Source organism: Molothrus ater, chromosome Z (genome assembly GCF_012460135.2).
Source record: "Molothrus ater isolate BHLD 08-10-18 breed brown headed cowbird chromosome Z, BPBGC_Mater_1.1, whole genome shotgun sequence".
In the NCBI taxonomy this organism is placed as follows: domain Eukaryota; kingdom Metazoa; phylum Chordata; class Aves; order Passeriformes; family Icteridae; genus Molothrus; species Molothrus ater.
In genome coordinates this window covers 55304989-55319964 of record NC_050511.2, presented here as the reverse complement: position 1 = coordinate 55319964, position 14976 = coordinate 55304989, and the positions used below count along the sequence as shown (strand labels likewise).

Below are 14976 nucleotides of genomic sequence, written 5' to 3'. Positions count from 1 at the left end.
GTGTTGTTTTCATGCACTCCTACTCCTCTACTGTGAAGGGATACTGGGAAGGCCAGCTTATTTAATTAATATCAAGTGATGGATCTAGGATTAGCTGTAGAGTCAGTACTCTTCAGCATGCTAACTCTTCCTTTTGTAGACCATGTAATCATTTAAGTGGTCCATGTTAGTTGTACTTTCTTCCCTAAAAGTCATCTGATGGAACCAAAGTCAGCAACCTGTCCCAAATTTTCCTGAAATCTTCTTATAGAGAGATTTGAATTATTGTAGATCTAGAATATGCCCGGGAGGTGATAATAACTGCTAGAGCATAAGCATTGTAGGTCTTAAAGGTAACAGATATACTGAATAATTTATCAGCATTTATCAGTTTCTATTACTTCACAAAAAAAGTGATTATTTTTCATTGCCTTCATCTGATGAATTTTCTTGCTATCTTTCCTTTGGTTCTGAATAAATTGAAGACTATAAATCTATTCCTGAATACATTTTTCCTTTAAATATGTATTATGAGTGTTAATAAACAGAAATGTGGCTTATTTTGATATATGATGGTTTTGTTTTCCCTAGTTTTAAGTGAAAAAAAAAACTTGTTTTCTTGGGTTTTTTGATCAAGGATAAATTTGTTGAAACACAAACTGTTTGAGTAGAACTATGATGTTGTGCCTGTGATCACTCAGTGCACAGGTAGTCCTAAGTAGAGAGGACTGAATAGGGCCACCTAGCCACTTGATTTACTCGTCGATAAGATAAATGACTAGAAAGCATCATTTGCTCCATGCTGATTGTGATCATAAAATTACAGAACATGCTTAACATTCTGGTCCCTAATATGTTCCAAAGAAATATATGATTTCAAAGCAATAGTTGTTTTCCAATTCTGCAGATAAGTTTTGTTAAAATATTTTTCTTTTAATTATCAAAACATAGGGGCAATTCATAGGAGTACTATAATCCTTCTTCCTTGCTGGCCAACACCACTGGCATATTGAGAAATGCTCAAAAGTATTTTTAAAGGGATATGTGATCTGTAGTCATCTCTCCATGCTGGCTGTCGGCTGTGTTGGGCATTCAGCCAAGGAGAAGTCAAAATACCTATGCCTTCACCCTGTAGAAAGAACAAAATTGCTGCTAAAGTGAAGATATGAAGAAGATAAGCATCATACAGAGTAGCCCTCTGAAGCAGTAAGCAGAGACCCAGACACATGAATGGGCAGAATCATCCTGGAGTAGCTCTAGAAGGGTCCTCTTCTTTTCATTGAGATTAAAATTTCTGTTGTACTTTTACACAAAAAAATGCAGGTTTATATTCAACCTTTTTAGACTTTTCTTTCTTAGTTTTTACTCTTTCTCTTTTCTACTAATTACTGGTCACAGTCCTATATGTGCTCTTGGTACTTTTTTATTTAGGTCTACTTTAGTTTTCCACATTTCTAATTTTGGATGATTATGTATTTATGTGTCACTGAAGCTACTGAGGTGCTGCAGGTCAAGTCTGTGGATCAGCTTTTGCCTCAGCAACACTAGAATCCACAAAGCCCCTTTGAACTGGAGCTCTGAGCCAGTATAACATGATAGGTATCAACACAAGGTATTAAAAAATACACATTTAAATAAAAAACTGTATGCTAGGAAGTAATTTAGTCTTTTCACCTTTTCAGATAGAAAAACTGGGAAAGCAGCTGTAGTCAGCTTTCATGGACCCCACTTTTCTATACAATCTATAGATTTATTCTAGATTTTCAATATGTATCATATTCATTATGACGAAATGAAATTTAATCTGGAGTGGCATTGGAAGTTCCTAGAGAGAAGAATTTTTTTCCAAATAAACTCCCTGGGGAAAATAAGAAGTCAAAAAAGCTTAGTGCACATATGTAGCTCTCCATTGTTAGAAAACAATACCCAAAAAAGTTTACATTGCACCTACATACACACAAGAAAAGGTGATGTTGAAAAAAAAAGCTTCTGCTTCAGTTTTGGCTTCCAGACCTCCAGTGACAAGTTTTCGCAGTCCAAGTCTCCCCCTCCTTCCCAACATGCAGGGCATACAAATGGTCCATGAGTCAATGTATTGAGTTCTTAGGGTAGCTTTATTTTCTGCTTTTAGTTGTGTTGCTTTGTCTTTAGCACAGCCACACAGAGATGGGGAATGATTATAGATTTGAAGAATCTAACTGCTCAGCTCTGTCATCTGAGCATAATCTTATTTTGATTTTCCAGAGAGGCTTTTGTGAAGTCTGACCAAATTTCTCAACCTGATTTTCAGCTTTATATATGGGTTATTCTTCTTCAGGTTTCATCACCAACCCAGAGGCTCGCACAATCTTCATGTACAATTTCTCAGAATGTGTTACAGTACTCATATTTTTTATTTCTTTTTATAAAATAAAGTATTTCAGCTTTTTTCCTTGGAGGGAAAAAAGAAACCCAAAACCCCCAAAAAGACAAACCAGAGTTCCATGGTATACTAAGCCTACAAAGTTAAGAAAGACTGAAAACAAGGAATTATTGGATAGTATTAGTAATAGATGACAGCACCAGTATTCCTTTTCATTATTTCTTATCTTTTGTGACATTTCTTTGTCCTTAGGAGAAAATCCTTCTGTGGCTTCTTCAGTTTATGCAAGAACAAGGGATTTCGCTGGATGAAGTTGACCAGGATGGAAATACTGCTGTTCACATAGCTGCTCAACATGGCTATCTGGGATGCATACAGGTAGAGTGATAGCAATAGCAGAAACCTCTAAACTTTAAGCTTGAATGACCAAAAAAAATATTAGAAATCTAAGTGGGAAAAATTATTGATACATTAAAATATATCAGAAGGAAGAACTTTTTAAACCAGTAGGAGTCAGACTGAAATACTGAAAATCTCTGGGTTTTGATTCTATTCTCGAGTATGCTGTTGTAAGCCTAAACTAACTTGTATTGCAAGATGAAAGCATGATTATATTGTTTACATATAAGCAGCTAGTGTGTATGTTTTTGTGTTACAAAAGGGCAGCCAGTGCAGATATGCATACTTTTCTCATTACTCTGATATTTACCTTCTGTTTCTTTTTCCATTGAAAAAGGATCTTTGTAGCTATCCAGCTCAGGGGAAGTATAAAATATAGGTTTGTTGCACAATTTACACTTGAAAAAACAATCCTTCTGAGACTTATCATCCTGAAATGAATCTGTGCTATATAATGAAGAGTGATGCTGACTTCTAAGTAAGTTTCAGTAAATCATTTTGGCCACTGAAAACAATATAGTTCTGTTTATAGAGGTGCTAAAAATGGTAATTTGTCCAGCTGAGAAGGCTTACACATCTACTGTACTTACAGGAGCCAGAATAAACCAGTTTGGATACCTCCATCCAATACCTGTGTTCAGTAAGATATACCAAAAAAGTCATGGAGTTGAACTGGATGGCTGGTCACAGAGTCATAGAACCATTGGACCATTAAGGCTGGAAATGACCACAAAGATCATCAAGTCTGATCAAACTAGCACTACCATCATGTTCACCATTAAAGCATATGTCTTCAAATGCCACATCCACACCGATTTTTTTTGTCCACTTCCAGGGACAATGACTCCACCACTTCAATGGTCAGTCTGTTCCAGTGCTTAACAACCCTTTCTGTGAAAATTTTTTTCCTAATAACTGTTCTAAACTTCTCCTGGCACAACTTGAGGCTATTTCCTTTCATCCTGTTAACTTTTACCTGTGAGAAGAGGCCAATTCCTACATGTCTACAATCTCTCATCAGGCAATTGTAGAGAGCAATGTCCCTCCTCAGTGTCCTTTTCTCCAGGCTAAACAACCCCAGCTCCCTCAGCCTCACAGGACTTTTGTCTCACACCCTTTCCCAGCTCTGCTGCCCTTCCCTGGATTTGCTCCAGCTTCTCAATGTCTTTTTTGTTGTGAGGGGCCCAGAACTGGTCACAGGGCTTGAGGTGTGGCTTCACCAGTGCCCAGTACAGGGGTACAGTCACTGCCCTGGTCCTGCTGGCCACACTATGGACACAAGCCAGGATGCCCTGGGCCTTCAAGTGCAGTTGAATCTCATCCAGTTGGCCTCAGCCTTTCGATCCAGTCTGTGCAGATCCCTCTGCAGAGCTTTCCTGCCCTCCAGCAGATCAACTTTCCTGCCCGACTTGATATATCTGTGAATTTACTGATGATGCACTTGATCCCCTTGTCCATATTGTTGATTACATTAAACAGGACTGGCCCCAGCCCTGAGCCCTGGGGAGCACCACCACTGACCAGCCACAATCTGGAGGTAAATACACTCACCACTGCTCTCAGAGCTCTGCCATCCAGCCAGTTTTTTTCTCAGTGAACAGCATAGGCAGCCAGAGTCTCCAGGAGAATACTGTGGGAAACCATATCATAGGCTTTGTTAAAATCCAGGTAAACACATCCACAACCTTTTCCTCATCCATTAGGCAGATCACTTTGTCATAGAATGAGGTCAGGTTGGTCAAACAGAACCTGCCTTTCATAAACCCATGCTATAGGTGAGATTGTCCTGTTGTCCTGTTTGATCCCTGGTTGTCCTGTACTAGTTGCATGAGGATGGTCAAGATAATCTGCTCTATGAACCTGCCTGGCACTGAGATCAGGCTGACAGGCCTGTTCTTCCCTAAATCCTTCCTTCTTCAAGCCCTTGTTATACATGGGTGCCAAGTCTGGCAGCTTCCAGTCACTGGAGCCTCCCTGGTTGATCAGCACTTCTGGTAAATTATTGAAGGTGAAGCAACTAACGTTGTGTTAATTGCAGGTGTACCCTCTGTCCATTGAATTTGCTAGAACCATTAGTCATAGGAGTACATTTCAGTGTTTGTGTTGTCGGCACTTTGAGCAAAAGCTTTTTGGAGAAGAAAAAATAATAGTAAAATTATTCCAGGAAATTGCAGAGAGATATTTGATAAATAAACAAGTCATTGCAGAAGAACAGATAAAAAAATAAATAATCTCTTGGCAGAAAGACAAGAAATAAAAATTAAAGTTATTAAGTCAAGTTAGGGAGGAAAGTCTAAGAAGGAGCAGTAATTCTCCGAGGACTCAGATATGTATCAGTAATCAGTAAACATGTTAGTCCTGCAACCACACATGAACCAATCCACTCTTCAGGCCACTGAAAATACAGAACATTTGCATTACTCCAACCCTAAAAGAAATAGGAGAGTTAATTTTCATTAGCTAACCTCTCCAGAGAGCTAAGTGTATTTGTGCACACTGTTATGTTGGATCTACAGCTGCAGAGCTGCTGCTGCTGCTATTATTATTATTCTTATTGTTGTTGTTGTTGTTGTTGTTGTTGTTGTTGTTACAGTCTATTTATATATTTGGTCACCCAGAATACATACTTCTGTAAAAAAGCCAGTTTGAGAGTATCACATAATAAAAAAACAAAAACAGGTTGACCTGAGTGAATAGACTTGAAAAGAAGACAGTCAAATAGATTTGGAGGACATGACCATCTCTGCATTTTCTTGCTGAGGGAACATGTCTTTTTTCTTAAAGAATTGAGGAATGGATCCTGTAAAAACTCATATGAGAATAAAATAAACAAACCATCACATCCATGCTGAATCTGGTGGTTTTACTATTGTATTGTAGCCAATTGCTATGATCAGTTGGAAAAAATGGATAGAAGAAATGTTTATGATTTGTTGGTGGGGGGCACTGTTGTGGTAGAGGGTGTGCTTAGGGTTCCTATGGAGTGTGTGTTTAGGGTTGCTATCTCAACAGTGCCTCATCAAGATGTGCAGTGCATTTGAAGGAGAAATGGGTATGGATTACTCTGAACAGAGTGGTGACATCTGCAGGCTGTTTTCATGGATAAAACTAAACAAAGAAGAGACTAGCCCTGCTTTCCCTGTTAAGGACAAACCTTACTAAATGGCTTAGAATTTTAAAGATTATTTTATTTTAGGTAAATATGCAATTCAACAAGTGCTTTTTGTTGAAGTGAGGCCATGAGAAATAAGTTATGAAAATATCTAGTGGTGATAAAAATACGCAATGTCAGTAATGTCACTTCACTAACACCTCACAGTCTTACATGTAGTTGATCTTTTGGGCTGTGAAACAAAATAAGCTCTGTGCCCAGTAAGTTGGAGTCTAATTTAAAATAATGTACTATGAATAATCTGGTAAGAAGAAAGAAGTGATAAAGAAAGCAGAGAAATTATAGGCAGCAGCATAAAAAATGAAGAATCACAGGCTGTCAGTGATTCCCTGGCCCGCTTACTCACTGTGTTTATGAGCATATGATGCTCCTATTATGTTTCAAACTATATGATTACTTTCTGAAAGGTTATAACTCTCCTTTGTTTTCTTTCTTGACAAATTAAGCCCAACCTATTGATATGAGATGTAGTGCAAGAGTTTGTAACTTTCCTTTCTGTATGGTTTTAGCAGATCAGACAGACCACACATTCCACTTCTCTCCCAGCAGAAGCTGAGCTCTCTGTATGTGTTGTTTGTCGTCAGCCAAGTCACTCCAGCCCTCAGTGGTTTACCAGCTCTGCTTGCAATTCCTCTTCTGCATGTGTATGCATAAAGTTAATGATGCTGTAGTTTCTGGCTGTACAGGATCACAGGTTTTCCTAGGGGTTGGTATCAATGCGTATCAAAGCATTGCTGAGAATATTTAGGTCCTATTTTACCTACTCCATCAATGCAAATAGCTCCTAACTCTGATTATGACAAACAGATCATAAAGAGGGAAGACTTGGTCTCAAATCTTGCTTCAGTTATTGGATGTCTTGAAGTCAGCCAGACAGAGCTTTTTTTGCACATACAACACTCTTTATTCTAGTCTCAGAATAACTCAAATGTCATGCTTACAACATGGATAGTTCTCCAGCAGCAAGCTAGGGTTCTCTGCTGGTGCCGTGAGTAACACAGGGATATGCATCAGAGTCTAAGATCTTATTTTTCTTGAAGATTAAAAGCTGACACATATTTCAGTATGTCTTCAAAAGAAAATAGTGCAAAGCAATGAGATTCTCTCAGCATTAAAAAGCCACAGTGACCTAACCCCCCCACCAAAATTCCAACTAGATTGGTATAGTCATTGTACAGTTCTTTGTGTGCAATAAGAAATTTGTGCCTATCTGACCTAAAGCATCTGCCCTGTCTTTCATATCTAAGCATTACTTAGTTAAGGAGTCAGGACACTGAGACTTCCCTAAGGAGTGTTTTAAACATAGGGATTCTGCTGTGGTAGAAAATGGAGAATTAAACAACAAAAGGAGTCAGCAAATATTGTAGCAAAGACATAAAATGAGATTCTAAGGGTGTGTTACCATACCTTGCACTGTGGAGATCCTAAGAAAAGACCTGGTAAGCTATTACAGCTCATCACTACCCACTATAAACTGGCTAGCAATGTGTTCATTCTGCTGCTGCTCTGGACCCAGATGCCATCTAGAACAGGTGTCCTGTGTCTTCTTTTCTAGGTCTGCCATGTGTAAAGTTATCACAATGTTCTGTAATGCATAGATAGGTGCATCTGCAAAAGTTTGTTACTGTGGTGCAGGAGAGAATCAATAGGTGGCCAAACAAAAGTCCTCTGTTCTCATTTGGTAGTCCCACTCACCTGTATGAATGCTACAAGTACATTCAGGATGAAATGAATGAACATGAAAATGAATGAACAGAAAAAAATTCATTTAGTAGAACTTCGAGGGGAGAGGAAGGAAGAACATATAAAATGTAGTCTCTTTATAGCTCTTCGGAACTGCAGCTCTCACTCTTCTATGTTACTGTTGCACCTGAGTGGTAGATTTTACTGGTATGTGGTTTGAATTCAAGCTGCAAACAGATTTGTCAGTGACTGAATTTTAAAAATTACTGGCTTAGACTAATGTTTTTCAAACATTTTATTCAGGAGTGCTTTTTGTCCAACCATTCTTGTGCTGATCAGAAGTCACAGCAGAGATTTGCACTTACAGATGTCACTGTTCCCTTTTATGTTTTTACAGACATTGGTTGAATATGGAGCAAATGTCACCATGCAAAACCATGTGGGAGAGAAACCCTCTCAAAGTGCTGAGCGACATGGGCACACCATGTGTTCCCGCTACTTAGTTGTTGTGGAGACATGTATGTCACTGGCCTCTCAGGTTGTCAAGCTGACTAAGCAGCTGAAGGAGTAAGTGTTTCATTTTTAGCAAGAGGGGTTATCTCAAAACAATACTCTAATTTGCCTTCAGTTTATTAGCAGTGTCTATTTTCTTCTTCTTATATATGACATTTTAAAGTTGGATTTCTACCTTATTTCTCCACTCTTTTCTGCTCTCGAGTATTTGTCCCTTCACCTTTAGCACCTTAGTTTTTCAGCTGTTCTTTTTGTGGCAGTTTGCTGTGGACATACATTAAAAGAGTGGAAGCTAAAAAGGGTATGTATGAAGAAATCCAGTCCCTTTTCCCTTTACATATCTGGCAATCACATCATTACAGATCATCGTTTCTGCTCATATAGCATGCTTTTATCTACAGGTTACAGTGCTGGGTGTTGATGTTGGGAGGAACAGTAGAGACAATAAATGCAAGGATTTTTTTTGGTCTTGAAAAGTCACCAAAACTTACAATAGCTACTCAGGAACTATCTTCTGTTCTATATTTCTTCATATGAACTCGTTTTAATATTTTGGTATGTTTTTTATTAAATATTCTGTAACGAGCCTATTATTTTGAAACACAAACAATTCTAGTTGCTTGATTTAATTGTGGGTACAGTTACTGTGGCTTAACATGTCAGTATCCTCATAAGACTCTTAGAAACCATCAGCACTGATGTGACATTGTTCCAGCACAGATATGTGATCAAGATGTCAGCTATCACAGTCCATGAAAATGACTTCTAATAACCCCATGTTTCAAGGAGACCATATAATTCTGTGGTGATAAATGTGTAGCTAATTGCATTGGGTATGAATTATAATACTCTGCTAGCAGGGGAGCTGCAGAGTGACATCAGTGAGAATGAGTGAGGGTTTTCCCTTTGGTAGACAGAACTCTCTGAAACAGACCCAATGCAGGACACAGCTAAGCCCCACTGGTCATAAACATACCTAAAAAAGAGTAGAAAATGCCAGAGAGATGAAGGAAACAGAAGAGTGACAATCAGAGGGAACAGCAAGGCCAGAGGAGCTGGAGTGGAGAAGGCATACCCCCAAGTGGTCCCTGGAGTACCTCTGATAGAACAGGTAGAAAGGGCTGCAGCCCATGGACAAGCCCAGAGCCAGCGATATCCTGATTGGAATGCAACCTGTCAAAGACCTACACTAGAGAACAGGAAAGCGTGGGAGGAAGGGAGTAACAGAGAGAAAGTGCTCCACATGAACCCTGACTGGTGCTGCATGTTGGCTTACTGAAAAGACTGGGGGTAACCTCCAGCAATGACAAGAGGGGAAGAGGGGTGTCTGGAGTAAAGCCTGGGAATGGTGAAGAGGAGCTAGATGTGCAGGTGAATCTGGGAGAGAAGTTGAGCTTGGAAAAGGGGAGGATAGATGTTTTAAATGTCTTCCTTCTTTGTTTCCTAATACCTGAACCAGTAGTGAAATATTTATGCTAATAAACCATGAATTAAGTTAAATCCCCCATGTTGAATCTCTTTTGTCCATGACAGTAACAGGGAAGTGAACTCTGTCTTTATGTTTACATTTTCCCTTTGCAATATTTTCATGCTATTACATTTATACTGTCAAAAATACAAACACTGATCTGAGGATCATTATAATATTTACCATTTCCATCATTTTGTAGCCTGACAATGTCCCCTGGATATTTCAATGTACCTGGTTGCACTTGGTCCATTTGCTGAAAAATACTATCATCTAACATAAAGGAAAAAAATAAACATAAGGCATTTCTCTAGAAGACAGAATTAGCAGCTGACTCCTGTCACAAGTAATATGATGGAATATATTTTCTCCATAATTCAATAGGAAAAAAAAAACCACACAAACACACACATACCAGGAAGTAGAGGTGGCAGCCACAGAATACCCATGTCTCTGTTCTCACCCAGTCCTTGATAAAAGTTTTGCCTCTCGTTTGGAAGGAAACGAGTTGTTATGTGAGTCAGCAGGCTGCTTACTCCCACAGAAATACTCTAGTTGTGACTTTCATGACAAAAGCATTAATACTTTACCAAGTATCCCTGTTGTCTCACAGACTGCATCCCTAGGAAGTAATTGAAATTATTCTTATCTGGGTCCTGAGGAGTTTCTTTGCTTGTTTCAGCTGGAGTTAAATCTCCTTCCCTAAAGCAGCCTATTTTTCAGGCTTCAGATTAGTTTCAGTAAGTGCAGCAGCAGCCTTTTCTCCCTCTTCTACAGAGATATTTCTCTTGTGGAACCCTGTTGCAGTTTACTGAGGCAGTGAAATAATCTGTTTTCTGCTTGAAGGAGCAGCTTCTGCATGGCTATTTAGGCTACAGGCCTTAGGCCACAGGAGGTTTTGATAAATGCAATGGACCATGTTCAGAGGCTCATGCTCAGGAGCCAGAAAGGATGATGGAAGAAGACACTTGCCCTGTTTTGCAGTTGTCATCCTTCTGAAAAATCCAAGGACAGTACAAAGTGTATCCATGGAGCACCTTGACAAGGGGATCTTATTCATAGCAGGATAATTCACTGTCTGCAACACCTCTGAAGATCCTGAAAGAAGTTAAGAATATCCTGAAGACATTAGATGTCAACAGATGGGAGTCAAGTTTGCTATCTCATTCTTTGAAATGTACGTAACATAGCTGTTCCGTAGGAATAACTGCAACCTGAGCTGGCTTTCCTGGATTTTCACCAGTACTTCTCCCAGGGTTAATGAAAACACTGCTCCAGAGACAGAAGAGGTATGACTGTATCATGATGGAATACCTGAAGGGTCAAAACACTGAGGGCTCCTATGTGTTTCCCAGCCTTCCCTCAGCTTCCATAAGCATGAGCTATCATGCAATCTTCTTTTTTTTGAGTACTTTATTGATGAAATAAAGGAGCCTCATCTGGTAATACTATTTCCCCAACCTAAGAAAGGTTCTTGATATTTTTCTTGATATATCTTCTTGATATTCTGCAAGAAGAAAAACAATGCAGAAACTCTCTTAGACAAGTACTTATCAAGACCTAAATCTTCAAAGGTTTTAACCCAAAGAATGATGTGTCATCTTCCATTCTCTTGTTATGAATTCTTCCAGTCATCAGACAACAAAGAGGAGTTTTAGGGAGAGTTATTCCAAACCATCATACTGTTTGGAGCCATTTATTAACAGAAGACATAAAATCAAAATAATAACATCATTTTTTTTTCCAGTTTTCACATCTTGCAGGTCTTTGAACCAAAGCAGCTCAGATGACAAATTCAGAGGAGTAAAGAAAAATATTCTGAGCTGAGTCTAATTCTCCATTCAGGGGCAAAAGCCTTTATATTTTTGGAAGAATGAAATAAGTGGAAATTACAAATGTTCCATCAAATCTTCACAAGAGGATTAGCTGAGGGTTTCCCCTAAAAGGGAAAAAACCAAGCAATTCTTTCCATAGGTAGAGAGGAAAGTGGCCCACAAAGACCTGGTGTTACTGGCTTCAAAATGCAAGTTTTGCTTTAAATCTCTTGCTAATTACAGAATTTTTTTCAATCCAGTATGACTTTCTGAGCTAAACACAATACTTAGGACAGTCACAAAAGTTTCCTGTAGAGGCTCTACAAAGTAATTTGCTTTCATTTTACTTCCTGAGGTCTTCACAGGTCTTACAATATTAGTTATTCTCTCACCGACTTCACCTGCCCAAAAAAATCCATAGTTGCAACGTAGAAAATTCCTACTTGCAGTATAACTTGTATTATTTGGGCTTTCCTGGTCTGAAGACCATGTCAGAATTAATGACATAAAGTGAGTGCTTCAATAGACTTCTTTTGCAATGCTGCCTGAAAATGGACCTGCATTTCCAGATGGTACTGTCCTACATTTATGGACCTGCATGGGCTAGTCAATTAATGAGTGAGACACCTACGGATTCTTCTAATATGCTGTCAAGCAAAAGATCAAAACAAACCATGAGTCAAAAGATGAAGTTGAGAGGATAATTTAATATTCTCTGTTGTAGGCACTTTTCTGTGTTGTATGAAAGAAATCCATTATTTTCTGGAACATCTTAGGAGCAGCTGTGAAAATAACTGAATAAAAAATTTCCATAGTGGTATGGTAAAGTGTGTGCAGGTTGGTGTTTCATTGGTGGTTGGTTTTTCATTGTGTGGGTTTTTTTCTGGGGTAGATCATGGTATCTAGACATATAGTAAGAAACCCAATATAAACTTTGAAATGTTCATCTTTTTCACTTAGTTAAGCCATTTTGTGTTCTGCTTTGTAGCATAGTCATTCTTGTGTTATTTGAAAAAAAAAACAACTAAAAACTGAGAAATAAAAAGAAATTAAAAAAAAACATGCTATGAGAGATACTCTTGCAGAGCCCAGTGCCTCAGCCTATTCCCTCTGCAGTTACTGAGCTCTCTGATTCCCTAAGGACCTATCTGGGGTCCCCAGATGTCTAACTTGACACTGAAGAGTCCTTACATATTACTCACAGGGAGGATTGGCTAAGCTAAGATCCCCAGAATTTGGCCATCAATTATAATAAAATGAGTATATCCTCTTACCTCTGAAGCTACAGTGGTCTTGTCTCCTAAATCAGTCTGGCTTTAATACCTTGCACTATTGCTATTCCAAAAAGTTGTGATCTCGTTTCCATTGTTACCTTGGAATATATATGTGCATGTTATTTATCTTTAGGGATAGTGCTGGCAAGAAGTGTGGGTGTCTGTGACTTATGTACTAACTAGTTAAACTGTGAAAATGGAGTAAACTTCAACTCTTTTAGCACAATATTTTGTTAAAGGGGAATGAGCATTACCTCAAGAGGTAGACATGTCATAGATCTCCACTGAAACTAAAAACATAAAAAACTGTTAGCTGCATTATTTAGAAAAAGAAATTGAAGGAATGATAAAAGGAAAAGAAAACAGATGAATTGCATCACAACCTAAAAAGAATTTCACTGGCTCTTGTAGGAGAGTATCTGGCGATCTGCAATATAAGCTAATGTTGACAGATGGTAGAAGTAATTTTAAAATAGTCTAAGGAAGTGTGTAGGCCAGAGGAAGAAAGATGGAAAATTAAAGGAAGAAAGGATCTACATAAAGCATGGCTGTGTTGTAAAATGCAAGGCAGTATGTCAAGATCATACCTTTATTTCTATTTCACTTTTCAAATTCACTTTGATATATTAAAAGTAAAACATATTTTTTTTCTGCCAGCCCTGTAAGTACAACCTCTAAAAAGTGATCTGAATTCTTTCTGGCCTTGACATGGCCAGTTATAGGGACTGCATTTGGAACACAGCTAAATCTTTTGCTGATGGCATGTGAGCTAGGAAAGGGTCTAGCTCATTGGTAGAGAACTGCCTTAGTTCTGCAAATCCAATAAGAATAAAAGTACTAAAAACATAGACAGGAACAGAAGCAGAGCCTGGGGGAACATGATAAAAAGTGATTTTCCCATGGTTATTTGGTCAGGACCATGGAATACAAACCTCCAAATCTCTAATTTTCTATAAGTTTTCAAATAATTCTCTCTGTGCAGTGTTTAGATGCATTGTAAATTAGAGACCACTAAACAGATGTTAACTGTGGAGGTCAACAAAAAGGGGTATTCTGATGTAAGAATGGAAAGTCTGAATTGTATGGAAGCAGGAAAAAGATTATCTTTTTGTAGAAATTAATCTGCCATTGTTGTACTTGAGGATTTGCAGGTTATAATGCTCAACTGAGACCATCCAAGAAAAATAGGTATGTTGCAGGACAAACAGATGTGATTACAGGTAACAAATGGAAAATGGAGTTTGTACTGTGGATATCACTCTCATTAACAATTTTTAGGTACTATTGCAATTTTTAAGTGCTGGTCTCTAAAGTTATCTGAAAAACAGTGTAGATCAGAACACCACACTGAAAGTGTTACACTTGGGTAGGTATAGTACAGGGAATAAGGTGGATGCAGAGCCCAGGTAGGACCTTTGAAAAGGTTGCACAACAAGCTGATGTGATACAAACATCAAACAGCCAACTCCATCCTGCAGCTGTAGTTTGGACCAATCCTTTCCAGTGGGCAGAAACTTTTCTCTGAGCTCATTTGCAAAGAGGAAGGGAGAGAGCAGTTTCCTGAGCTGTTGCTCAGATGATGAAGGCCATCCACCAAACATATGAAGTGACTGCTTAATCTGTGTGTTTTCTGTTCTTTTCCATAAACAAGTAAGAAACAAATGCCCTAAGTTTACCATATTTTTGTGTCTGTGAGTCAGTTTAAATTCACTGGTGCTTATAATCATACACTTGTCCTTATATGAAGTATAATAATTGGATCTGACAAATAAGTTTTTCTCAGTTGTTCTTTTACAGTGATCCCAAAATGTCAGCAGAAATTCAGACAGAAGCACAAACTCTCTATGTTCTTATTCATAAGTTCTCTATTTATTATATAAAGTACAGGTGAAGGGGACTTCTTTCTTTAATTCAAAGGGTAGTATCAGTTTTCCTGTAACTTACTTATGTAAGTTAGTCAGTTTTACAATTTGAGGTAAACAGTCTTACATTTTCTTGCAGGCAGACTGTGGAACGTGTGACATTACAGAACCAGCTCCAGCAGCTTTTAGAAGCCCAACGGTCAGAGGGCAAGTCACTGCCCACATCCCCAAGGTAAGGTGACTGGAACTGTACTGCAGCCTGGATTTGCATATTTTCATAATATACCAGATATCAGGAGAAGCTGTGATCTGGCTAAATAGTAGATGTGTTCTGTAAAGAAAATGTGGGGCCACCTCGTGGACTTGAAGCTGAGCTTCTAGAGTTTGACAGTAAGTAATACTGATAAATATTGGAAATTTCTGAGTATAAACTAAATAGTCCCTGCTTTC

At 38.4% G+C, this 14976-nt stretch overlaps 1 protein-coding gene across 5 annotated transcripts in view; it reads left to right on the top strand.

The window, feature by feature from the left end:
- SNCAIP (synuclein alpha interacting protein) overlaps window positions 1-14976 on the top strand; it is an 88182-nt gene that overhangs the window by 63269 nt on the left and 9937 nt on the right. For all 5 annotated transcript variants that reach the window (XM_036403275.2, XM_036403270.2, XM_036403274.2 and 2 more), the window contains 3 exons: window positions 2594-2719; window positions 7993-8162; window positions 14666-14758. In XM_036403275.2, coding sequence (XP_036259168.1) covers window positions 2594-2719; window positions 7993-8162; window positions 14666-14758 — 389 coding nt within the window. The remainder of the gene's footprint in view (window positions 1-2593; window positions 2720-7992; window positions 8163-14665; window positions 14759-14976) is intronic.